At 49.5% G+C, this 26,383-nt stretch overlaps 1 protein-coding gene across 1 annotated transcript in view; it reads right to left on the bottom strand.

The window, feature by feature from the left end:
* The window catches only part of CCDC50 (coiled-coil domain containing 50), a 52,322-nt gene that overhangs the window by 10,711 nt on the left and 15,228 nt on the right, over positions 1-26,383 (bottom strand). The window contains exons 2-6 of the mRNA XM_065411444.1: positions 18,928-18,990; positions 17,692-17,821; positions 13,806-13,896; positions 7,633-7,750; positions 1,906-2,829 (exon numbers count right to left, since the gene is read on the bottom strand). Coding sequence (XP_065267516.1) covers positions 1,906-2,829; positions 7,633-7,750; positions 13,806-13,896; positions 17,692-17,821; positions 18,928-18,990 — 1,326 coding nt within the window. The remainder of the gene's footprint in view (positions 1-1,905; positions 2,830-7,632; positions 7,751-13,805; positions 13,897-17,691; positions 17,822-18,927; positions 18,991-26,383) is intronic.

Here is a 26,383-nt window from a genome sequence, read left to right as displayed (position 1 = left end):
GAACTTTCCAATGGCATTTCTAACACAAGCCTAGGAAACAAACTGGCCGTCTAGACAGATGGGGCCCAGACAGATATTCTAGACAGGGACTGTAGTGAGTCGGTGTGGCTCCCCTCCTGTCCTGAAGAGGGAGCCCCGGCGCAAACACCCAAGTGGGCGGAGCCACCGCCACCTGTCCCCGCCCCCCGGAAGTCAAGGGGCGGGACAGGAAGTATAAAGGCCAGCAGCCAGAGCTCAGTCAGGCGCCGGCCACCGCAGGGAGCAGACGTGCGGTCGGGAGCTCCCCGCCAGGATACCTCGGAAGCCCGAGGTGGAGGCCCTAGCTGGCCGGAGCTGCCCCGAGCCCATTACGAAGAGGAGCCGCCGGAGCCCGTCCGCTCCCGTCGCTGGGAGGCGCCCGTGGAACTCCCCCACAGCAACCCTGAAGGGGAGGCCCCGCCAGAATCCTTCCCGCCCTGTTGTTATCCGGAGGAACCGCCCGAGGATCAGTGGCCGGATTTCCCTACAGAGCTACCAGACCTGCCGCCAAGCCCCGGCCGAGAGGAGTCCCCACTGATGGACTGGACCGCAGCCGATGCCACAGACGAGGTAGGCCCTGAGGGGGAAAATGGAAGTAGCCCGGGGGTAGCCGACCCCAGTCAGGCTACAGAGGCCTATGAGCCCATGGCAGTGTGTTTCGGTCAGGATACCCCACTGACCGGCAGCGACACTAATCGCTGCTAGGGCCCCGGGCTGGGACACAGTGGAGTGGGTGGGCCTGTGTCCCCCCCTGCCACCCCTACACACGGGTGGCAGGCTTCCCCCTCACCCAACGCAGGTAGGAACCTGAGCCCCTTACCTGCCTAGGCTAATTGCCTGCTTGTGCTCCGCCCTGATCCAGGGCCAGAGCTCCTAAACTGCCTGTGTGCTCAGCCCCTGCTACAGAGGCCTGAGCTTATTGACTGCTTGTGCTCAGCCCCTGCTGCAGAGGGCCTGAGCTAAATTAACTATTGGTGCTCCGCCCTGACCCAGGGCCAGAGCTAAGGAACTACTGGTCTGCTCAGCCCCTGCTACAGAGGGCCTGAGCTTATTGATTGCTTGTGCTCAGCCCCTGCTCCAGAGGATCTGAGCTAAATTGACTATTTGTGCTCCGCCCTGCCTCCAAGGGCCAGAGCTTATAGACTGTGGGTGCTCAGCCCCTGCTACAGGGGGCCTGAGCTTATTGATTGCTTGTGCTCAGCCCCTGCTCCAGAGGATCTGAGCTAAATTGACTATTTGTGCTCCGCCCTGCCTCCAAGGGCCAGAGCTTATAGACTGTGGGTGCTCAGCCCCTGCTACAGAGGGCCTGAGCTTATTGATTGCTTGTGCTCAGCCCCTGCTCCAGAGGATCTGAGCTAAATTGACTATCTGTGCTCCGCCCTGCCTCCAAGGGCCAGAGCTTATAGACTGTGTGTGCTCAGCCCCTGCTGAAAAGGGCCTGAGCTTATTGACTGCTTGTGCTCAGCCCCTGCTCCAGAGGGCCTGAGCTAAATTGACTATCTGTGCTCCGCCCTGCCTCCAAGGGCCAGAGCTTATTGACTGCTTGTGCTCAGCCCCTGCTACCGAGGGCCTGAGCTAGATTGACTGTTTGTGCTCAGCCCTGCATCCAAGGGCCTGAGCTTAGTGACTACCTGCCTGCCCAGCCCCTGTTCCAGAGGGCCTGGGTTCTTGACTGTGGTTTCCTCAGTCCCCTGGACCAGAGGGGCTGAGTCCTGAGCTAACGGACTATTTAATTCGTGCAGTAGGGAGTCGGTGTGGCTCCCCTCCTGTCCTGAAGGGTCGAGCCCCGGCGCAAACCCTTTTACAGGGACCTTGAGAAGAACCAGGACAACCTGACAAATCAGGCTCACACCCCGCATCCTTCGCCCAACCCCCTTTCTCGGTTACCTGGGTCTCGATGGCGGTCTCTGTCCTTTTCCCAGTTCTCAGCATGGGGGGAGGGAGACGTTCTTGGCCCGTGTCCTGCTCTTTTATAATCGCTCTCCTCACCCCTCCTGTGATCTTGCCTGTGCAATTCCTCTGCATCACGGAGCCTCACTTCACAAGACCCCCTGGGGGACATGCGGTCTTGGCGGTGGGACCTGTGGTTTTCTGGGTTTGATAACCAGCTGCTGCTGTGGTCCTGAGCTGCCTCCAGATCAAGACTGGGAGGTCGCCTCGCTCTCTCCTTGCTCAGTGGCTTCCTGTCTCTCTGCTGCTGGCTTTTGCTGTGGCCCCAGGCTGCCTGGTCAGTCTCCAGGTCCAGTTGAAGAGCAGGAGGCCTCCGAGGCCTTTCCTGGCTCAATGGCCTTCTTTCTTTTTGCTCCCAGGTGGCACATCCCATCTCTGTGCCCAGATCAAGGCTGGGAGGTCTCAGAGGCCTCTCCTGGCTAGTTGGTTTCCTTTCCTGCCGCTCCCAGCTGCTGCTGTGATCCCAGGCCTTGCATTCAACTGGTCTGTCCAGATCAAGGCTGGGAGGTCTCCTGGATTTCTCACGGCTCAGTGGCTTCCTTTCCAAGCTGCTGCTGCGGTCCCAGGGCTCATAGTCAGCTGTTCTGTCCAGGTCAAGGCTGGGAGGTCTCCGAGGCCTCTCCCGGCTGGCTGGTTTCCGCCGCTCCCTGCTGCGTTGGTTGCCGTCCCTGGTCTTGCTCAGCAGAGGAGAGCTCTGAGACTCCTTGGCGGCGGGGTACTCGCGTTCAGTAGCATTATCAGAAAGAGCCAGGGAGGCTCTTTGGGGTTCTCTCCGCTCACGCGCGTGCCTGTCACCACTCCGGGCTCTGCGGGGCCTCGAGTACTCAGAAACCTGCTCCCTGGAGCTACCCCTCAGGTGGTCTGAGCGACGAGGGATGGGACAAACAATGAAGCAGGTTAGTGACACACAAGTTAATGCCAGCCAAGAGGGGCGAGCTCACGCAGCAGGCGATGGCACAAGCGTGACACGGGATTAGCGGAAAAGGCAGCTCCACATGGAAACAGGTAAGATGGGCAGCACAAACATGCAGGGTCAGAACAGGAGCCTAAGGTACAGGTGGGCAGCTGAGAGTTACACAACACAGTGGGGACCTAATTAAGCAGCTAAACTAGGAGGAGTAAGTGGTGGACGAGGGACTGACGTGTTGCAGGTTTGGTTTGCTATGCACACAAACATCTGGATCCTCATCTAAAGCCTGAGTGCCTGAAAAAACAAGGCTGGGTAACTCGAGAGATGTGGGGGGGCCTCTCGCTGCCGGCTAGGCTGACAAAGAGCATGGGACCAGCCCATTTCACGGTATTTCCTCACTTCCGATTGCTCCTGGACCCAACCAGAACCAGGTTCGCAAAGGGCAGCTTAATGGAGAAGGCTGGAAGGGTGTGGGAGAGGAGAAACGTACTCAGGCCTCCAGAAATGTTTCAGTGTCAGTTCTGAAGAGAGGCTCAGATCGGGTCTCAGGTCTTTCAAAACCTGTTTGCCCAGCCCTAGTTTTAGCCATAAGATTTCAGTAAAGGGGGAAAAGAAGACCATCACTATGTGTTCTCATGTGGGAGGAATAAAGCTCCATGCTGTGAAATTAAGGCAGCTTGGAGACAGGCCAATTCTACCTTTTTATAAGCTCACCCATTACCATGGTATCCGAGCACCTTGCTTGAAAAGTAAACCGAGACTAACAACCCTCCCTTTGGTGAATCAGAAAGCAGGAGGTCTGAGGGCCTTAGTTCCCTCATTAGAGAGCTCAAGTCTAGACTCTAAGTAGCACTGTGGAAATTTAAAGGCCAGATGGTACTTGACCAAACTTACACACTGAGTTCAGAAAATGGTTCCTGACCTCAGCAATGTAGTTTTAAAAAAAACATTCCCCTTGGTCGTTTAGCAGATTTGCTTCATCTGAGCTTTCCACGAAGCGGGTGGAAATCCTCTTTGGTTTTGCTTTCACAGTGATAACTAGATACAAATGTTTAATGGTGGGGGAGTTAGACGTGTGCCTGCCCACAATCTTCTGTTCGATTTAATTTCTAAGAAACGTCACGGGGCAGAGGGAAGTGCTCCATGCAGCAGAACGGTGCAGCATTCAGAGCACAGCCATGAAAAAGAATTCACACTAAGCAGAGATGACTGTAAGCAGGATTGCAGCACAATGAAACAGCGAGGGACTTTCCTTCTCCATTGTGGACACAGTTTCATAATAGCTAAGAGAGACAAGGTGGCTGACGTAATCTCTTTTGTTGGGCCAACTTCTGTTGGTGAGAGAGACAAGCTTTCAAGCTACTCTGAGCTCTTCTTCAGGTCTGGGAAATGTACTCAGAGGGTATGTCTACACTGCAATGAAATACCTGTGGCTGGCCCGGGTCAGCTGACTTGGGCTTCCAGGGCTTGGGCCGTGGGGCGGTAAAATTGCTGCGTAGATGTTCGGGCTTGGCTCTGGGACCCTAAGCCTGGGCTCCGGCCACCTGCGCTGAATATCTACAAAGCAATTTTTAGCCCCACAGCCCAAACCACACCTGGGCCAGTCACGGCCATGCCCTGAGTCTTTTATTCCAGTGTAGACGTAACCAGTGTCTCACAGGTAAATACAAAGCCCAGGCTTGCCAGGGCTGATTAAGTCTGCTGTGAAAAGTGACAGCTGTATGTTTGTTAATAACACTTTTCACAACAGACTTACTAACGAGCAATAAACAAACTACAATGATTTGGACGTGTATATGCGCATATTTATTTGGTTTTCCTAAAGCTAAATTAAGTATTTCAGGAAAAAGCGTGAGAGCGGCCACCAGCAAGAGTTGGTGGCCGCACTCTGAGGCCACCAAAATTTTTCCTGAGAACCCCTGCTCTATGCTGACGGGAGAGAGCTCGGTTGGCTTAATAACTCCACGTCCGCGACAGGTAGTGCCTATGTCGGCAGGAGAAGCTCTACGGTCGACATAGTGCTGTCCACTCCGGTGCTTAGGGTGGATTATTCACACCCTTGAGCATTGTAAATTACACCAAAGTAATTTGCAGTGTAGACATAGCCTGAGTACCTTTCCCAGACCTGGAGCAGAGCTCTGGGTAAGCTCAAAAGCTTGTCTCTCTCATCAACAGCAGTTGGTCCAATAAAAAAATACCACTTCACCCACCTTGTCTCTCTAATATCCTGCAGCCAACATGGCTACAACGTTGCATAGGATAGCGAAGCTCATTTTAAGGTGGCTCTATTGCACATCGTTTGTGTTCTGTTTTAAGGAAAGCACAATTAAACTCTTACTATCCTTTGAAACAAGGAGCCAGTCTTGGGGATCAAAACAACTGGGTCTCTTTAAATCATACTGTTTAGAAAAAACTCTTCAAAGCTATAAGAAATGCAGCCTACTGCAAACCAATCTTGAAAGCAAATCTGCGTGACTTCTATACACAATATATATTGATTTTAAAAACAACAAACAAAAAACCAAGAGCTGAAAGGATGAGTATGGCAGTGTCTGTTAAATGGTGAGTTTTCCTGGACAATTTCAAATGGCGAGTGTTATCTGCAGATGATGGATAGCGGTTTAAAAAAAAAAAAAAAATGATCTGGATGATTTACTGAACAGTGATTAGAAATGAAAGGAAAGCCGGAAAGCCGGGAGTCAGTTTCTGCACAACACTAACTAGTGCCTACAACCCAGCATCACCTATGATTAGTTTAATCTTGTCTGCACAGCTCAGGAAAAAAGCAAAAACAAGCCAACCAGCCACCTCTGACAGGGAGAAGAAAGGGAAGGACGGCATGAAATGCTGAAGCTTGGTTGGGAAAGGATTGTTTCTGTGTGGGTAACTCCGCCATGCCAGACAACCTGAGCAGGAGATTTGGTGTCAGTGAATCTCAGGACAGTTAGCTTCCACACAACCTGCAGTTACTGTGGTGCCCTGCAGTAGATGTAACAAGCACTCTTAGGGGTTGGTGCCACTTTATCAAACATTAAGAGACAGGTGAATAGGACAATATTTTCCAAGGCATAGATGCTTCCAGGACAGAATCTCTCTTCTTTTGTATTTATTTTTCCTTTTAAAAATAGGGATGGTTCTGAACTAGAATCTCAGATCCACACCCACTCTGAATATGGGGGAAGCTTGGATCCAGATCAGAACACTTTGCAGATAGGACCCACATCAAGTGAGGATAATACAAACCAATAACATTGGGTCCTTATCACCTGGCACTCAGGTACTTCACAGGTGCCAGAGCAACATGCTAGATGCTCTCAGTGCTTCTAGAGAACCCACTACGGTTAGCTATCTAGTTGCTAAATACAAGGAGAAAAAAGGCCATTATTACTGGATGATTAAGGACCTTCTACCCTGCCCCTCCCATGGTTGGATCACGTTTCTAGACTGTAGATCATGACAGGTGGAAGAAGTCTGGTGGGAGGGAAATGTCACCATGCCATTTTGCAGCCTCCCTTAGGATATCCTGCTCTCCAGGTGCATCACGCATGGTGCTGCATATCTTCTTAGCATACAGGTTCAGAGAATCATAGATCTTTTCCATCTCTAACTTCTGCTATGAAATCTAGCCAATCCTCTCACCCCAGCAAGAGCAAGATTATTCCCCTACAGCATGTCTCCCATTGACTTGTCAAGTCGAATTCTAAAAGCTTCCAGCAGGAGGTCCGTCACCACTTTCATTGGGAGAATATTTTGTGTACGGTAGATCTCATCATTCTGACGTTTCCATCTATTTGCTGTTACATAGTTTGTGGTATGAACTTTCTGGCCATCCTAAAGCTTATTTCTGACTGAACTTTAACTAAACATTTTACTTGTGAGGGCAGATGAAATAATTAATAATCAGATACAGATCTTAAGGTCATAAATCAGAGGTCTGCTCTTCAACTGTGCAATTCCTGAATCAAAAATGGCAAATCCTTTCCCAACACACATTTTCAGGAGGAAGAACGTCAGAAAGAACCGCCACCAGCAAATAGAGCAATTTTCACGCTGTTCAATAATTAAACACCCTGATTCTCTCCTGACCTGGAGGGAGGTTGTGTTTGATCATAAAAGCAGGTCCCCAAGGAAAAACAGCCCTGCAGATTACATTCTTTCCATGATTAACAGACCGGAGTGATAATCTTGGTGAAGATGTTCTTTGGAGACCCTCCTGTTTTTCAGTAAGTCATACCAGTTGAATATACTGGTTCTAATGCTGGATACATACCTGATAGGAATTCTGTTTGAAAGGCCACTCCATAGACCAGTTATTCGTTACACACTTACACCACTGCGGTATTTCAGATGACACCAATCAAAAATGGAAACACGGTCCTTAAAATTGCAGTGTCTAAATCACCTTAAGCTTTCTTGTTAGTACACTCCACGTTAATAAATTAGACACATACTATCTGCCACATATCATCTTTAACCACAAGCAGGTTTTACACACATACCGTCCCAACCCTATAACCCATTTTAACGGAAGATTAAAATAAAAATGGGAACAAGAGCTTTATCTAATCTCCTGGTTTTAGCCTAGGGCCCAATAAGTCAATAACAAAACCCCAATAGATGTCACTGGGTCGTTAAGCAGAGCAGAAGAAATGAATTTAAACCAAAATCCCAGCTCTCCCAGCAGGAGGTCAAACTGTCTAGCTCAGGATCACCGGTACTAGCGTGTGATCCTTGCGCTAGAGAGGAAAGGTTACCTCCGTTCTCTGGGTAGTAACTGTCCTCATGAGCGGTGTGTCCCTGGGGTTCTGGGTAGTGCTTTTTACTTTTCTTTTCTTCCTGCAGTTCCTTCTGCTGTAGGATGCGGGCAATGTCCTAGAGGTGGAGGAGAGACAGAGTCAGGACATTTCCCGAGAGCACTGGGAATTCTCTCTCTCCTTCACTTATTATCACCAAGGAGACAATAAGTCGTACCTTCAACAGCTGTGGACGCCTCTCCTGCTATTAGGATGAACAGAATGCTGTAAGTAACAATCCTTCGCATTTCTGAAGGCCCCCAGCTAAAGATCCCAATGAGCATCACAGACTGTGAATTCACCCTCGCAACATTCCAGGGATTTCGTTCATTACCCTCAGTTTACACAAGGGAAGACGAAGGCACAGGGAGATCAAGCAACAACCTGACCCACATGCTGGCTGGTACACCCCACAGCTCTCTCTTACCAGAGGGAATGAATGAGGGGACTACATGGCTCCGTCCTCCTGTCCTTTGCTTTGGGGACGAGGGATCCTGCAGGACACCCTCTTCCCCATCAACCCCCCAGTGCACAAATAAGCATGCAAGGAGCACCAAGGAGTGAATCAGCATCGACTTTGCTATGGTGTTCTACTCCCCGCTGTAGTTGTGAATATCTGAATGGGTTAATTTTAGCTACTGCCGGCAGTAAGTATAGATTTTACACAAGGCCAGTTGTAGGTGCACTGGCAGAGTGGTTAAGGTGTTCGGCTACAATCCCGGAGGCCGTGGGCTCGAGTCTCGCTCGTTCTGACACTGAAAGGCCACCTCCAATTACAAAATGGGCACCGGCTCCATGGGGTTAGGGCTCCATGGGGACCATGTCGCTCCCTTGCGGATAGTCAGCTGTGAAACTGATGTGCCTTCACCTGTCAGCCTGATGAGCCATTGGCTCAGAGAGCTTTGACTATTGTAGGTCTGAGCACCGGGCTGGCAGCCAGGAGTTCTCGAGTCCTATTCCCAGCTCTGATGCAAACTCCCTTGGTAGAGGCAGACAAGTCACTGGTGTCTCACTTTTCCCATCTGTAAAAGGTAGTTCCACCTCCTCACATTCAAATCAGCAGCTCTCCAGCCTTAGCCACATACAGATCTTGCAACTGCTCCTCAAACACCCAATGGAAGCAGAGCTCGAAATGGCTATAGGAGGATTGGAACTGCCATACTGGCCACTGCCTGATGCTTTAGGGGTAGGTGCAAGAAACTCTGAAACAGTCAATCGTGGAGTAACCAGCCCAGAGGGGAAGTTTCTTCCTAACCTGTTAGTTACTGGTTGCCTTATGCCTTGAAGCGGGAGGGTTTACACATCCAATCAAAACACCTTTTTTTAAACCCTCATATCAAATGTGTCTGGAGATCTTCTCAATAACTATCTGAATGAACGATCCTTTTTTGAATCCTACACTAAGCTCTTGGCTCAGTATCTTCTTGTGGCAGTGAGTTCCACAGGTAAATTATTAATCGTGTAAACTACTATTTCTTGTATTGGGTTTAAATTTGGTGCCTTTCCATTTCACTGAATCCCCTTTATTTTATATTATAAGAATGGCTCATTAGGAGCACCCGATTCACTTTCTCGATCTACTTTGGGTTGTATATACTTCCACCCATCGCCATAGTATCTGAGTGCCTTCCACCAAACAAAAAAATATCAAGAGCGATACCAAAATCCCTGTCTGACCCTTCTCCCGTTTTCAGGGTCAAAGCTCTGCTTTGGTAGCTAGTTGGGTTTTTTTTTTTTTTCTTTCTCTTCTTTTCTTTTTTGGGGGGGGGGAGGAGAGGGGTTTGGGAATAGAAGCGGGAGTATTTCCATCCCTACAGCCTTCATCATTTTATAGCCATTTGTCATGCCCCCATCACTTTGGTTATGACCATGGCACCTCCCTCACTGGAGGTTTTTAAGAACAGGTTGGACAAACTCCTGTCAGGGATGGTTTAGATCATATTTAGTCCTGCCTCAGTGCAGGGGACTGGACTACATCAGCTACTGAGGTTCCTTCCAGTCCTACGTTTCTATGATTGTATGCGGAAGGTGCGAGGTGCCCGTTCTGATGTTTGAAGGCGATCACCTGCATTGTCCAGCCCTGAAAGCCAGAATGCCCAAAGCAAGGAAGGCGAGACTGAATTTTCAAGCTCCAGGCTTTCAGGATCCACAGCGAGGCTATTAAAAATAAAACCCTTTCTCATACCCACCCACGCGGCAGTGCAAAGCACCTTCCTCTTATCTCACTGCTTTTCCTCCCACTAGCATAGTTCTGGGTTGCGTCACTGCCAAATGCGAGTTGTTTATTAGCGCCGGGGTTTCCAGAGGCAGGTATGAACTTGCTTCAAACTGGGTGTTAAATACAGGGACTGCTGTACGCCAAGCACAGAAATGCATCAATGTAACGGCCAAGGGCTGGCGGGAAAGAAACGGGAAAGGGATCTTTATAAGAAAGGAACAGTGCCTGGTGCAGAGGTGTTGCAGCAAGCGCTGTCGATGCAGCTCAGCGGACGGGTCTGCCACTTTCCTCATCAGTTTTCCTTCATGATGATTATTGGGAGGGCGAGACTGTAGTGTCTGTGAAGCAACCGGCTGCTTGGGGGCCTGTTCTTTGGGGGACCCCCATGTTCTGCAACTCCCAGGGCAGCCTGATTGCGGCAGAGGGATCAGGGCTGGGAGAGGAAAGAGGAACTCAACACTAGATTCTGGTAGCAGGACTGGTGGGAGAAGACGCTGTCTTGGGGCACTGCACATTAAAGGCCAGGACGTGGTGCGCCAAGGCTGATACAAAAGCAGAGGGAACAAATTCAGCTGTCGCCAGCTAAACCATGCCTAGAGATAGAGAAAGCTACAGAAAAATAACATGAGGAATACGTCACGAGGTCCCCCTGGAATCCAGAAAGGCTGAGAATGAACATGGCCAGGCAGGCAGTCCTTATGGTGGGATTCAACATCCCCCATTTTGGAACTGCAGAGAGATGTCCCAACATCCCTGGCACTTGGGCCAAGGCTGCAGACAGCGAGCGGCCATTTTGGCCCCGTGAATCTGCTTTGAACACGGCCACCCAATGGCACCCGGGACACACCATGATTCAGAGCCAGTGCAGACAAGAAGGGTTTCTCAGGAGAAAAGCACCAAGGTCCTACTCTCTCCATTCCATGTCCATGTCAGCGGGCAAAGACGGTGATACAGCACCGCAGACCACGGTCTCCCTGGCCTCTTCTCTAAATACCCTGCCCTCGTTAGGAGACACTCCCCCACCTGGAGTAAACCCGATGGGAGAGCTGAGGAGAGAATGCCAGCCTACAGGTTTCTCTGCACGGTGCGTTAGTCCACACCGGAGGGATGGAAATTTCAGTCCACACCAGCGTATCATGCGCCAATTGGCCTGTGGACCCTGCTGGTGTGCAATAAAAGTTCCCTCGTGCAAGTGAACATAGGAGCTACATTAGCACTATGTTAATCTAAACTCCCTAGGTTTTTCTCCATGCCCTAGACTGGAGCTATGAAGCAGCTGAAGGATTTTAGAAATGCCAGTCAGGGAGAGGCAATATGGATTGGTGGCTGAAGCAGACACAGTGAGTCAGAGGACCTGGCTGTTACTGACTCACTGAGACACCACGGCAAATCCTTTCTCCTCTCTGTCCCCATTTTGCAGATGAAGAAACTGAGGACAACAGCTTCTTCCCAAAGGTGCTGTGAGGATTTGGAAGTGCTAGCAGGAAAGGCGCTACGAAACTGCAAAAGTATTGTGGTTATAAACACTTCTGGTAAACACGCCGGAAACGCTTCTATTTCTGCTGTGGCATTGAAGGACGTACTGCTGGGATTTAAATTCACACTTGGGATTTCCATTATTTCAGGGTTTAAATCAGCCCTTTACAGTAATCTGCATTGTAGGGCAGGTGGAGGCACCAAGTGGCATTTACAAAAACATCCTTTTGCCTGGTTGAGTTAACAACCACCCCTCCTCTATTGAGTACAGCAAGTCTATAAATAGATCAACTTAAGCGTACTACCTATCGGGCTGGGACAGTCCTGGACTTGTAAATCCATATAAGCTGGTTCTTAGAAAGAGGATTTTTGACCAGGTAGGCCAAGTGCTTCATTGCAAAACCCTGTGCGACAGACAGCGGCCATGCCCTTAGCACAGAGCCACTGCAATCTGCACAGTCATAGGACGCTATCAGCGGGACAGGAGTTACCAGATGTACACAAGGGTGGATTGTTGACTGAGTATAGTACGAGCATAAACAGTCTGGCACGGCTCCAGTGACTTTATCCACAAAGGCACAGCACAGGCTGCAACAGAACTACTAACTAAAGCCCCATCCTGCAAGCTGGTCTCCAGGAATGGACCCCTTTTATTAGGGACATAGGACACAGGATATTAAGGGGTCTCCTGGGTCACTGAGTCCAGTCCCCTGATAATACGGGCAGCACCATCATATAATCCTGTTCCTAAACGTCACTGGGGTTCTACCCATGTAGGTCAGCTTTCAGGATCGGGACCCAAATCTGCACAGGCTAAAGAACTCCACTACGTGGTCTGTGTCTGTTCTTGCTTTGCACACGGGGTTATGCAGTCCAATCACAGAGGACTCAATTCTGCAACCCTGACTCCTGCTGAGAAGCACCTGTGACCCCAATGGGATTCCGGTGGAGCCAGAATCCAGCGTGTGGAATTCTGAACTCCGCCCAATCCATACTACAGGGACGAGTACCATCAATACACCAATATAAATACATGCAAGGGCACTGCTTATCCAGAACATCTAAATAGGGCTCGGGTCTCTCTCCGTCCCTTTACCCGGAAAAAAGGCAAGAACCCCAGGTTCAAGGATAGGAGCGGTCGACAGCCATACGTACAGGCTAATCCAGTGTTTCGTTAATTTCACCGATGTTCAGGTACCTCCCATGTGCCAGGGAGAGGGGTGGAGGGAAAACGACAGACTAGAATAAGACGACAATAATACCACCACCACCTCGCTCTTACTGGGCACTTTTCATCCATAAGATTTCAATATGCTGTACAAAGGAGGCCAGTATTATTATTCCACTTACGATCATTTCATCAGATTGTTAACTGCTGCCCCGACTGTGGCCCAGGAGGCACCTGCTGCTTTTAGCTCAGTTCTATTTGTAAAGCCGCGAGGAAGGATGTGGTCTCAGAGAGAGCAGAATACACTGCCCTGGCAAAGCGAAGGGAAGGCTCTGCAGTGCTCCACCCATTGTCCCGCTAGGCAAGTTTACTGCACAATCCCTTTGGTTTGTTATTATCACTTGCTTATTTCCTGAGGGCACGTTCACACCCTCTTAGCTTTTCAGTGCGTGTCTGGTCAACTGTTGGTCACCTGTTTAGTGTCCTGAGCAGAGATGATGCTTTGGAGTCCAATAAGGCGACAAAAATCAGATTCCCAGCAAGCTGACAGTCTAATTAAAGGGAGAAATTCTGATCTCTGAAGTTCTCCTAGAAACCATGCAGTGGTCAATGCCCTCTGCTAGGTTACAACCCCCCCAAAAAGCAAAAGCCGCTAGCTATCACTTGGCCTTTCTTTAGAGTCTTAATTCCTATTTCCCCGAGTTAGAAGAGAGACCGCACATCTGTTACTCTGCAGAGGAGAAGCTGTGCCTCAGAGAATCCTTTTAATAAATAACGGCACTGCTCCCCGGTTGGCAAGGCAACTTTTCCCTCGCTCCGTGGCTTCCCCGGATATATAGCCTGGAAGTTGGGCTCAGCAAAACGATTTCAGTCCAAACCTCTTGGAGAACATGGACCCTTATGGCCAGACTGTGTTTTCTCATCCATTGGCTGCACTGGAAACTGTGTGTGGACACCACCCCAGCAGGCGCTCCTTAAGGGATTATGCATCAGGCAGGCACAGCACATCCTAGAGTGCAAGGCGACTGACCCGACTCTTGCACACCTTGAGCACAAGGACTGATTATACCCCATTCTTGCACGGGGGCATAAGGGGCTGCATGAATTCCCCTTGCACAGCCTCTCCCCTCCTGCACATCCACACGGAGCTGGGCATAATCCAACCCCCACCGGGCAAACACACTCTTCAGCATTGGTTTGGCCAATGGCTGGAATATGCCTGCACTGCTTTAATAAAAACAGCCCCGCTTCCCCCGCATCTTGAAGGGTTACCTCGTCTTTCTCCTCTTGTCTGCGCCGTTGTTCTGCTTCAATCACCAATTTCACCTGAATTTCCTGAGCGATCTCGCAGTCCTGCCGTTCTCTGGAAGGCAGAAGGAGGAAGAGGTTACACACTTTGGACATCAGCCAGACTGCAGAGCCAGAGGAGAAGAAAGGTACAATGGACTCCAAGCCCAGCATTATTATTTATTCTTTGTACTACTGTACCACCTGGGACTCCTATCATGCAAGGTGCTGTACAAACACAGAACAAAGATACAGGATGTCGGCTTTTTGGGCCAGGGACTAAGTGCAAGACACAAGACAGACAGCCGGAGAGTACCAGGAAACAAGGGACAGCATTGGTTGGCATGAGAGGCAGTGGTCCCCAGCACACCAATGGTCCAATCATCGTCAAGTGTTTTTGCAGGCATCATGGCGAAGGAGAGTTTTGAGGGAGGAGGAGGAAGCTGCTTTGTGGATGTTTGGGGGGGGGCTCCTCCCAAGCAGGAGGGGCTGCAAGGAAGAAAGCATGAAGGCGTTTGAAAATGTAACAGCTGGTCAGTAGAGTCGGGCAGCACAGGGTGATCATAGGAGAGCATCGACTGCAAAAGAGAGAGGATAGGCAGGGCAGGGCCTTGAAAGCGACAAGTGGCTTGTTTGCTGCCGTAGAGAATGGGGAGCCAGTGGAGGGCTGACAGGGTGAGATTTGCAGGTTAGGAGAACGATCTTTGCAGCAGCAGCAGCATTCTGAATGGATGCGAGCGGGACTAGACTGCATTTGTCAAGGCCAGAGAGAAGGATGTTGCAGTAGCGGAGGTGCAAGATGACGAGCGCCTGGACAAGACTTTTAGCTGAACAGATGGCTAGAAAAGGTCACATCTTAGAGACATTGGTGCTGATTCTTTCTGTGTGATTTGGACAGAGTGTGGATGCGAGGACCTAGAGTGAGATCAGAGTTGAAGAGGACATTGTGGTTCTGGGCTGAGTGACGAGTGGGGTGGTGGTGCTGGCCACAGGGATCAAGAAAGGAGGCAGCAGAAAGGGTTTGGCAAAGGGGCACAGAGATTGGGGCTCGGTTTTAGGCACGTTCAACTTGAGCTGGCAGCTAGACATCCCCAAAAGGAAGTCAGAGAGACAGGCTGAGATTTCAGTTTGGACTGAAGGAGACAAGTCTGCAGTAGACAGGTAGATCTGCAAGTTATCAGCACAGAGATGGTAGTTGAATTTGTGTTTGCAGATGAGGTTATCCAGAGATCTGGTGTAGAGGGAGAAGAGAAGGAGACGAAGGACAGAACCTAAATCACTAAGAAAGAATTTTAAACCTCTCATCGATTTTCCATTGTTACTGAGGTTTGCATCTCTCTGCATTTCACTCAGCTCAGGCAGTGAGACTAGCTTGATACGATGCACTTGCGTGTCTGGTCACCTTCACTTTCCAGTTCTCCTGCACTAGCAACATTTGAATTCACAACTGAGTGGGTGTGAAACTTTCCTTTTGGAGCCCTCAAATGCAGGTGAGCTCACCCGGCTCCAAGCATGGATCATGGTTTGGTCTTGGGCAAACCTGATCTAAGCAGGGATTTGCAGTCTCAAGTGAATCCCATGCAAAACTGCTGCCCAACAGGCTACAACGGGGGCGGGGGAAGTGTCTCTCTCTCTCTAACATTCTGGATCCTTTAGGACCAGAAACTCAGTGAAACCTCAGAGGACACGGCACGGATCTAGGAAGAGTAAACCTAAAGGGTCAGATCCTGAGAGGTACCGAGTGCCTGCAATCCCCCTTGACATCTGTGAGCAGAGCTGAGGGGCTCCATTCACCAATGCCAGGCAATCTCCTAAATGTGAAAAACACCCCTTCCCACAGATGGCTAAGAGACTGCAGCACAGCTAATCATTTCCCCGAGCTCACTGCCTCTCGACTCACAGCACTGTCTAGAGTGCTTGGCTGTGTGGGAATGAAAAAAAAAAAAAAAAAGACACAAAAGTGTTTTCTTGCTCCTGATGAGAGTCTCTTGGAATGCAATATACTAAGCCGTTTACTAACCACTGAGTTGCACCAATGGGTTATAGTTTCTCTTTCATTGTTTGGCTGGTAATAACTGGGAACTTGGATTAATTGCTTGACGGAGGCATGTCTTTTAAAACTTTTAATGTAGTGAAGATGTTTCCATTTTAATTTAAGTGAACTTCAGCCCCCTACAAGTCAAATGGAAGCAGCAGGTGCCAACACCTCCGGACATCAATTGTCCTTCATCCGCAGATTTTCAGAACAAAGCCCAGTGGTTCTGGCTAATGCTTCCTGGGTCTATACTCCATTTTCACTGCATTACTTTTAAAAATCTGTTTCATGAAAATACTTCTGTTCATATTAGCTCTGGCAAATAACTGGAACAGGGTAGTGTGGCACCAAGAGAAAGGGTGGGGAAGAGATGAAATAAATGTACCAGCTCTGGGTGGGTGGGTGGGGGTGTGTGTGTGTCCTTGCATTTATCTTCCCCAGTTCTTCCTAACTTTGGAAATCTAGGATTTAAAAAAGCCTCGGAAAGCTAGGATATTAAAATATTGATTTCTTAAGAGACTGTCCCCGTTCCTGCTTCCTTACTCCCCAATCCCCTTCCAATGGGAAATCCTCCAGGTTTAGCTGTGGTGGTGAAGTCATTCTCTAGACAGGGCTTAATGCTCACAGGCAGGAAAGAGGCAGCAGGAGCCGACAGAGGATTAAGAAAGCGAGATCCAGTTGCACACCCATAACATCCCCAGCCTTGCACATCTCTTCTGGCAGAGAGGCGAGAGTACACAGGAGTGGAACTGCTGCTGACATGAGGCTTTTCCAACCTCTAGCAGGAAGCTTCAGCTGTTCTGGCAGCAGAGCAGCTTGCTGTGTCCCAACAGCATCAAAACCTGCTGAGAAATGGGCTCGTCGGCAAATAAGGATGTTCGCTGTAGACGGTGATGTGAACCTCGTGCGCACACACACGCTCAGGCAATTGACATGTTCAGAGTAGATAGCGGCTAGAAAAATAAGTATGTATTTTATACACACATACATTCACTCTTCCTTCGCCTCTATTCAGCCAAAGTGATTTAGGGACATCAAAACCGACAGGGTGAACAGGGAGTTAAACGCTTAGGTCAGAGAGTGATTTATGTTTGTCCAGGCACGAAGTGAAACCCTTGCTTTCCTCGGAGAGATTTTTATCTAAGATTAAGGAAAACAAGAGAAAAAAAAAAATCAAGTCTCCATGGGACAGGGCGAGTCGCCTCTGAAACATGCTGCATCACAAAACAGCATCTGCCTCCACAAACTCCTAAAACCTGACGGCATAGTGCAGAGGGAGCAAAGTCAGAAGATACACTACTCAGTAGCACAAACACTCCCTATGGGAACATGCCGATATCTGCAACTCTTATAACAGGGGGATTCAGCACAATACATGGCATTTTTGTAGCACTTTATATGCTCAAAGCTACCCCAGACATTCGCCAGCAGTGACGGGGGTGGCTAAGTTTCCCCACTTCACAGACAGGCCAAATGAGACAAAGGAAAATGACCTGCCCGAGGCCAGGGGGTGAATCAGTTGGCAGAGCCAAGATTAGAACCCACAACCAGAGCTGGGTGAAATTTTTCTGCCGGAAAACGTTTTTCAACCATAAAAAGCAGATCCGAGTGGACTAACCACGCTACCTGCCATAAGCTATGGATCCAGTTAGAGCTTACAGACATTGATTTGTATTCCGTACAAGGGAGAGAGAAACAGGAGCACAAGAAGAGCAAAAAGGTTGACTGTCCCTGGCACGGACTCTGTTTGCTAATGATCAGCTGAAAACACCGCAGCAGCTCAGAGGGCAGCGACCCTGTGAAACAAGCGCTTGCGCGACTCCACCCCCCACTCACATGTCTTTGTAGCGCTTCTGGATTTGGGCCCGTGCTTTCAGATCCTCCTCTTCCTGCAGCTGCTTGGCCACCTGCAGGTCATGTTGCACCAGGCGGTTGCGCTGAACGTTTGTTGCCAAGTGATGTTCAACTGGAAAGAAATGGAAGAGGAACGTCAGTATCAACATTGCTATGTAAATGGACAGGCGGGCTTCAAAGAGGATGTGCTTTGCATCAGGGAAATGCCAGGCAGCACCTGAAATGATGGGAGGGGTTCTCCCGCGGGCGTAGGTAATTCACCTCCTTGAGAGGTTGTAGCTAGGTCAACGGAAGAATTCCATCCGTCTATACCGAGGGTTCAGTTGGCTTAACTACGTCGCTCAGGTGTGGGGGTTGATGTAACTTTTTAGCATAGACCCAGCCTAAGTAAAGGGAAGCAGGTTTTGAACTGGGACAGCCTCAATTCGTTACAGTGCCTTTTTACCATATTGAAAGGGCTACTTATGTCCATTCCAAAATGAGATCTGCTCATCTTAGGGTTCGCCACAGAGCTCAACACGATCCTTATTAGATTAACCTCTTCATTTTCACTACAGAAGAAATTGTAAATAGCCATAACGTGATTGGCTCGCTAAAGTCATTCCTGCCCCAAACTCAGAGCTGCAACGAGTGACTAAGTAACAGATAAAGCAACTGGACAGCATCAAGGTAAAAAGGACGACCAAGGTTTCCAGGACCCAACCTGAGACATCTTAAAGAGGCCTGATTTTCAAAGGACAGGTGCTCAACACTTCTGAAAATCAGACTCCTTTAAGGTGCCTCAGGCTGGTCGCCTAAAACTTGAGGCTTCTGAAATCTTTAGGCACTTTTGAAAATGTGGGCCAATATTTTAAAAACAAAAACACACCACTGGTGTAAAGTTTTACCAGAACCACCTTAAAGAGATTTAGGCCCAAAGAGATCACTTCACCCACCACTCAAATGCAGCCATCGCTGGGGTTTAGCATGGCAGCTGTTTAACAGTGCGCAGCAATTGTTAAAGGTAGGAAGAATAATCTGATTCCAATTCAAAGTAGAGTTTTTGTTAGCAACACTGATCTCGTAAGGGGATAGAACACCCAACAGCAAAACATGTAAATCCCTTATAGAAAACCCACCGTTGCTCCAGTGACTTTTCTGCCCTCTGCTTCCCTGTCTCTGCACTTTGGACCCTGCTGGGACAGAGTCAATGCAAACCGACAAACACGAGACACTTACTCTCCTGCTCCTGCAGACTGTGAGCGAGGGTGTGATCCTCCAGCACGGCGAAGTCTCGGCACACTGTGTGGGGGAAGGAGAGCGGCAGAGGATCAATGCCAGGAACACAAAGGGTTCAGGAGCATGGGGAAGACAAACCGTTGCGAATAAATCGGAGAGAATCTCCCCCACCCCCACCTTCTGAGCTTTCCTTTCCCACTCAGTGAGTAGTTTTAGCATGCACTTCCTTCTCTTGTCCTCACCTTCAGCCCCTATCCATTCCACTGCCTGCATCTCTGCTCACGTTTCTTATGACGTCCTGCCCTGCCCAGGCTTTCAACACAGCCAGCTCCAAGCATTCAAGAACCATGAGATAGATGCAAAAAGGGAGATTCATCACGCTCTGTGTATTGGTCTTCTGGCTTTGGCACCTTTTGGGGGTCACATGTGCAAACTTGTTCTCTGCAACCATGTGCTAAAAGCTGAGATTCTGTTGCGTTCACTTAACTTCAGCATTCAAAGGCTTAAGACAAACAACGAACACGTGAGACTCACCATAAAACCACGAGAGCTGTCAATGCTGTGCAGTATTGCCAGCACTCAGGATTTTGTCATGATAATTAGTGTTTTCTGTAAAGCCCCAGCTCCTGGAGTCAAGTGGATATCACAGGTGGGCAAACTATGGCCCGGGACCATCCTGCCCGGCTCTTGAGCTCCCGGCCAGGGAGGCTAGCCCCCAGCCCCTCTCCTGCTGTCCCCACTCCCCCCGCAGCCTCAGTCTGGGCGGCGGGGCTGCAAGCTTCTGCTGGGTGGCGCGGCTGCCAGTCCTGCTGCTCTGAGCAGCATGGTAAGAGGGTGGGGGGGGGGCTGGATAAGGGGTAGGGAGTCCCGGGGGGGCGGTCAGGGGACAGGGGGTGGTTGGATAGGGGGTGGAGTCCCGGGAGGGGGCGGTCAGGGGACGGGGCGTTGGATGGGTCAGGGGTTCTGAGGGGGGCAGTCAGGGGGCAGGAAGTGGGAGGGGGCGGATAGGGGGCAGGGGCCAGGCTGTTTTGGGAGGCACAACCTTCCTTACCTGGCCCTCCATACAGTTTTGGAACCCCGATGTGGCACTCAGGCCACAAAGTTTGCCTACCCCTGGGATAGGTGGTGATTTCAGCCTTGTTTCTTAAAGAAAAAGTAAGCGCCACAGCCACAAAGGCTAGAAAAAAAGCTTCAGAATGTGACCCCCCCGTGCACCCTAAAGGCTCCAAAAGCAGAAGGCAAATAAACATCAAATCTATTATTTTTACAGGATCTTGTGATTTTTAAAGCCAATCTCATGATTTTTGTGAGCCTGACTTATGGTTTTTGAACATTTGGGTTTGGCACTACTGTCTCAGGCCCCTCCCTGCTTTGCCACCCTGAACTCGGGAGTCAGACCAAGCTGAGTAGGGTGGGACTTGGTCAAGGGTTTGAATTTTTTCCCAATTCCCACCCAACCCAAGTCCTTGGGACTTTTTGGGGGGGGAGAGGGGGGGCAGGGTAGCTTCAAATGATTTGATTTGAAAACTAAAATGAAAATACAAGTACACGTTACTTTTTGTTTAAGCCTCTCTCTAACAGGCTGATTTCAGCTCTCCTGTGTGTGGCATGTGCGCGATTTCCTTTGAAATGTACAAGGGGTAAGGTCAGGCTAATGTCCACCGGTGGTGACTCCTTGGAACCGACTGGGTGAGGTCCAACCATGTGGCATTAATCGATTATTTTCGCTCAGTGCCCCAGAGGAGGGCAGGAAACAGTAATAATAAACAGCCCTCTCCAAGTCAGTGAGAATATGCTCTTCATGCACACTCAGTGTCAACAGACCTTTCCTACTGTAGCACCCAGCTGATCAATTGAGGGGATTCTTGCCCACAGGCAGAGGGGAGTATCTAATCCCCTTTGCACAGACATCTCAGACCACACCTGCGCCTACGTGGTATGACGGATTTATACTGGAAGGGTTGGAGCCTGGCGGGGCTGGCCTTAGGGATGGGTCACCTGGGTGACTGCCCGGGGCGCCGGTAATCTAGGGGGCACGGTGCGGCAGTGTAGAGGTGTGCACTGCCAGTGCACAACCAGAAACTGCTCCCGGCTGGCCGGGGAGCGCCGTGGGGGGGTGCCAGATTTCTCCCTGCTCCCTCCCAGCCGAGGAACATGGGGAGGGGAAGCAGTGACGCACAGATACTGCTCAAACCCCCCCCCCCCCCGCAAGTTTCTCCATGTCCCCCAGGGGTGCAGGGGTTAGGGATGAAGGGTTGAGGACACGAGGGACCAGGGGAGCCCACAGGGGCTAGGAGCGCTAAAATAAGTTCACTCAGGGTGCCATTTTCCCCTAAGGCCGGCCCTGCCTGGCTCCAACTCTCCAACCCTGTGGGGAGGTTTGTTGGTTTGTTTACAAAAACTCAACATTGTCTGTGGAAAAAATTGACAGAAAAGATTGGGGGGGGGGGGGCGAGAGAGTGAAAGGGTTGTGGGGGAGAAGGACTTAAGATTTCAGCAGGAAAAAAACCAACCCATTTTCCAACCAGCTGTACTCAGCACCCTGAAGGATCAGGCCTAGGAGTGCGGGCTCCCATGGAAAACAATGGCAAAACTTTCAGTAAGTGCAGGCTCAGGTCCTTAGCACAAGAATAAGGCAGCTCTCAGTATAAATTCTTTAAAAAGGAACTGAGAATGGCCTGGAGACAAACTAAACAGGAAGAGGTTCACTCCGCCTCCCTCCGGCTCCAGTCTGGGAGGAACATGTTTTGCATGTCACAGCTTTGGAAATGCCTGACACTTTCACACTTCGAATTTCAAAGGGATGCTATTTCCACAGCATGGGAAAACACTAGGGTTTATTTTTAACTTGTTATGCTAGCCAGTAACACACTCTCTTTCTCTCATACACACACACTTCAGTCTCTCCATAGTATGTATGTGCCAACATCTGTATGAACTGAAAATAAACTGACTTGTGCCCCCAACCATGCAAAACATGGGCCCAATCCTGCAGGTCTTCCATGCACTGGGTATCTATCCAGCTTAGTGGGAGTTACATCCAGGACAGCTTGCAAAATCAAGGATAGAGAATTATAGTACTTTGATTTTTCTGACAGGCCAATGCGATGGACAGTAAGACGCAGAAGAGGAATCTCTTATATTTATATAGTGTTACCATTCCAAGGAATCATAACTATAGCTGGGTAAAACATTTTCAGTGAATAGTAAACTTTCCAGAAGATGCATTTTTCAGGGCTTTTTCCGAAACTACACAGAATTCTATCCAAATTTATGAGAAAGTTTCAGATGAAAAAAAAAGAACAAAAATATTAAAACAGTTTGTTTCAGCCATTTAGATATGAAAAGCTTTGATTTTCATTTTGAAACTTAGCTTAATTTAAAGGATGCAAAATACCCGAACAAAAAATGTAAAACTGGGGGGGGAAATTAAAAAATAAAAAAAAGTGTGTCATTTGGGGTTGAACAAAAACATTTTGTTAGATTCAAAAGGGTGAGACAGCCCTCCCCAGAAAAATCAGTTTTGGTTTTAACCGAATTATTTTTCATTTCATCCTCTGAACTGAAAAAAAAGTCAATTATTCACACAGCAATAACCACAGCAAACTTTCTGAACCACTTCGCCAGACACTGCAATGCTGTCACTTCCCAGGTGGAAGTGGCCACTGCTTCACGAGGATAGCAACAGTTCAGAATAGTTTTGAAGAGGAAGTGGTACACACCTAATACCACAAGGGGATAGGAATAGCTTGGCTGGATGTTTCATCTGTAAGCCAAATCTAGCCAGTGGTGCTAGAACTAGGGGTGCTTCTGCACCCCTGGCTTGAAGTAGTAACAACAAACATCAAATACAGAGTGGGCCTTGGATCAGGCCCTGAATAAGAGTGAGAGTCAGGTGACGAGGACAAGGGTTACAGCAGTAAGATCCCACGGTGACTCACTTTAAATGTATTCCACTCTGGATGATTCAATTATGGATTTTTTTTTATAGCAGTAACAAAAATTAAGGAAGATGATACAAAAACACTGACTAATGTTAACTGCCCACAGGAAACAAGTCATGTATAAATAAACAAAATCTTTCTCTAGCTTCCCAGTTGGCCAGCTGACTGCAAAAAGCACAATACAATCTCGACTGGCAACGGATGCGCAGGGGAGGCCCAGGACTGGAATAGCAGGGGCTGTGTGTGTAGGAGGAAGCGAACCCTGCACAATCTGTCAGCTCAGTCCCTCATTTTCATATGCACTAAATATACATTAAATTCACAAACATCTGCAAAGCAGCAATCCTGCAGCACTGAACCATCTATCAGAGGATTTCCAAGCACTTCACAAACACTAGAGAAATAAGCCACATAGCTTTAGTCTATTCATTACATAATTGGGTAAATTATTTAGTCTGCAGAAGAGAAGAGTGAGAGGGGATTTGATAGCTGCCTTCAACTACCTGAAAGGGGGTTCCAAAGAGGATGGATCTAGACTGTTCTCAGTGGTACCTGATGACAGAACAAGGAGTAATGGTCTCAAGTTGCAGTGGGGGAGGTCTAGGTTGGACATTAGGAAAAACTTTTTCACTAGGAGGGTGGTGAAGCACTGGAATGGGTTACCTAGGGAGGTGGTGGAATCTCCTGGTTTTTAATGACCAGCTTGACAAAGCCTCCCTTGGCTAGGATGATTTAGTTGGGGATTGGTCCTGCTTTGAGCAGGGGGTTGGACTAGAAGACCTCCTGAGGTCCCTTCCAACCCTGATATTCTATGAAATCAAGAGACAGAACAAATAAACAACAGGCCCAAGTCTTTAGTCCTATGCTCTATAGATCCTTATACCACACTCATCACCGTAAGCAGTGTTGCCAACTCTCACAATAATTAGTGTTTTCCTTAAAGCCCCAGCTCCTGGAGTCAAGTAGATATGTGATGATTTCAGCCTTGTTTCTTAAAGAAAAAGTAAGTTTCCAACCCTCGTGGCTGTGGAGAAAGCTTCAAAACGTGACCCCAGTGCACCCTAAAGGATCAAAAAGCAGAAGGCAAATAACAAGAACACCAAATCTATTATTATTACATAATCTCATGATTTTAGGTGAGCCTGACTCCCAATTTTTAAACATTTGGGGTAGTATCGGAGTGTTTTTCCATAGCACAGTGAGCAACGCAACTCTCACCTATAATATGTTGTCTCATCCTCTCCCCAGGGGAGTCTTTTGTTTTGGATTTTATTTTAAATCAATCTCTCACTCACACCACTACGTGTTTATGTTAGAGAAGGTAAGTCGAAGAAATGCACCTTTCACTGGGAGCCGAAGGTGGTGAGATTTGCGATGGCCCTTTTTTTGCGGGGGGAGAGAGGGGAAGAGGGGGGGAAGTGGAGTTGGTCCACAGGGAGTGGCTCCTGAGAAAACTCTCTCCCCTGCACGGATGAGTTTTGTCCTTACTGTAGAAAGTTCCATTGTGCCAGAGGAATGAAATTGTTGACCACAGCTTTAGTTGATCTTTTGTATCCCCTGGGCCTAGGCCAGGGGCGATGGATTCTTCTTAAAAGTGGGGGGGACCACAAGGCCCCGTCCCCTCCATGGCCCTGTCCCACCCCTTCTCTTCCCCCCAAGCCCTGACCCCAGCCAAGCCGGAAGCTGTAGCCCGGCCGGGGACCCTGGACACCTCCCCCTGCCCATTGCAGGTGGAGGGTCCACAGCTCCCCACACTGCTCTTACCCCAACCGGGTTCCGGTTCCGGCCTGGCGGCGAGGCCTCAGGAGCCAAAGAGCCAGAGTTGGGTCGGGGTAAGAGCCGCCCAGGCAGCTGTGGGGAGCCACGGACCCTACACCTGCCCTGGGCAGGGACACAGGCCAGGGACTGTTCTCAGACCCCCCACCTCAGGCAGGTGTGTGGTTTGCGGCTCCTCACAGCTGCCTGGCCTCCCTGGATCGCTCTTATTAGGGCCAGGCTCCAGCTTCCAGCCTGGCTGGGGGGCAGGGCCGAGGAGGGATGAGGAGGGGAAGAGGGCCAGGCCCTCAAAAGACAGAGGGCCATGGCCCCTTGGCCTCTCTGTTCCGGCGCCCCTGACCTAGGCCATAGAGTACCTTGAAGATAAAGACAGACTCTGAACTTGACTCAGCATTCTTGGAGAAGCCAGTGTAAAGATCAGAAGGCAGGTGTGATGTACTCACAGTAGCTTGTGTTGCTGGGGAGAAGCACTGCAGTTCTCTGTACTTCTTGGAGTACCTCCAAAGTGCTAATAGCCGGTCACTGAGCACAGCTTGACGAAGTAAGCCATGCATACCAGGAGGAGAGCGACAGAGAGCCTTGTACAATAGCCTTGTATTTGCTCAAGCAAGCATTTGGACTCAGTCTTGCAGCACTAAAGAATGCACTTGGCCATAGATGCAACGCGCGCATCTGCTCTTCTAAACCCGCTATCTGAGCGCGCGAGTACAGCTCTCCCTCTGGGCGGCCAAAGCTGCTGTCTGCACCCGAGGAAGCCTTTTGCCATCGTCAGACACCAGCCTGGGTTGGAGGCTGCTGTAACTCAGCTGTGTACTTTATTGCCAAGGTCCCATCATGGAAAGTAAGACGGAAGGGCAAGTACTTCCAACGGGCCAGACGCCGAACAGCTGCGACTCCCACTGAAGCTAGGAAGAATTGCAGGTGCACAGCACCCATCAGGATTTGGCCCTGTGTCACTGGAAAGAAGTCAATATGACAGCAACGGTCAATAGGCTCAAGAAAACCCACACAGCCTTCGCTGTGGACACGCGTCATGTTTTGGGGCAAATACAAGGGACTAGTTCCCTGTCCCGTTCTCAGGCCACGCCTGGCCCTTTGAAATTAAGCTCCTCAACCTCAGCCTGTGCAACTAAATCTATATGCAATACCCTCCGGGTTACATATGATTTGTGCTGCAGCTGGACACAGTTCTAGCTGAGATGGCGTGACCCAAGGGGTAATGGAGAAGCTCACTCTTCCATCTCTGCAGACAAACCTAAATCAAAGAAATCCCATGTCCTTAAGTTACATGCGTTAAGAAAGAAAACAGATTAATGCATGTTCCATATCATGAATTAACTGGACTTCACCTCTTTAGACCCACACTGGGGGCTATCAGACAGTCGTAGAAGCAGCAGGGACAGAAGCAGAGATGCTCTAACTGGCAAGTTCGCGTTATGCTTTGTCGGACAACAGGTTTACTCTCCTCCAAATAAGCCGGCTTTGCCGGAGCAGGGGGCTAGGCCATGCTAAACACTTCCCACCCAGCTGGGAGAGACAGAGATGCCAGTGTAGGAATCTCAGATGCTCCCTTTAGCTCCCACAGCGGCAGGAAGTATCTTCATGGGAGAGACCTCAGAGACGCTGCTGGAACAGGCAGCAAGATGCCACCTCCACAAAGGACAAAGCAAAGGTGTTCAGGATGAATCCGCCCTGCTGCAGGGGTCACACAATGGACTGATCGCCACCTAGGCCCC

The sequence above is a fragment of the Emys orbicularis genome, chromosome 9 (genome assembly GCF_028017835.1).
Source record: "Emys orbicularis isolate rEmyOrb1 chromosome 9, rEmyOrb1.hap1, whole genome shotgun sequence".
In the NCBI taxonomy this organism is placed as follows: Eukaryota; Metazoa; Chordata; order Testudines; family Emydidae; genus Emys; species Emys orbicularis.
This window is presented reverse-complemented; position numbering and strand designations above follow the sequence as displayed.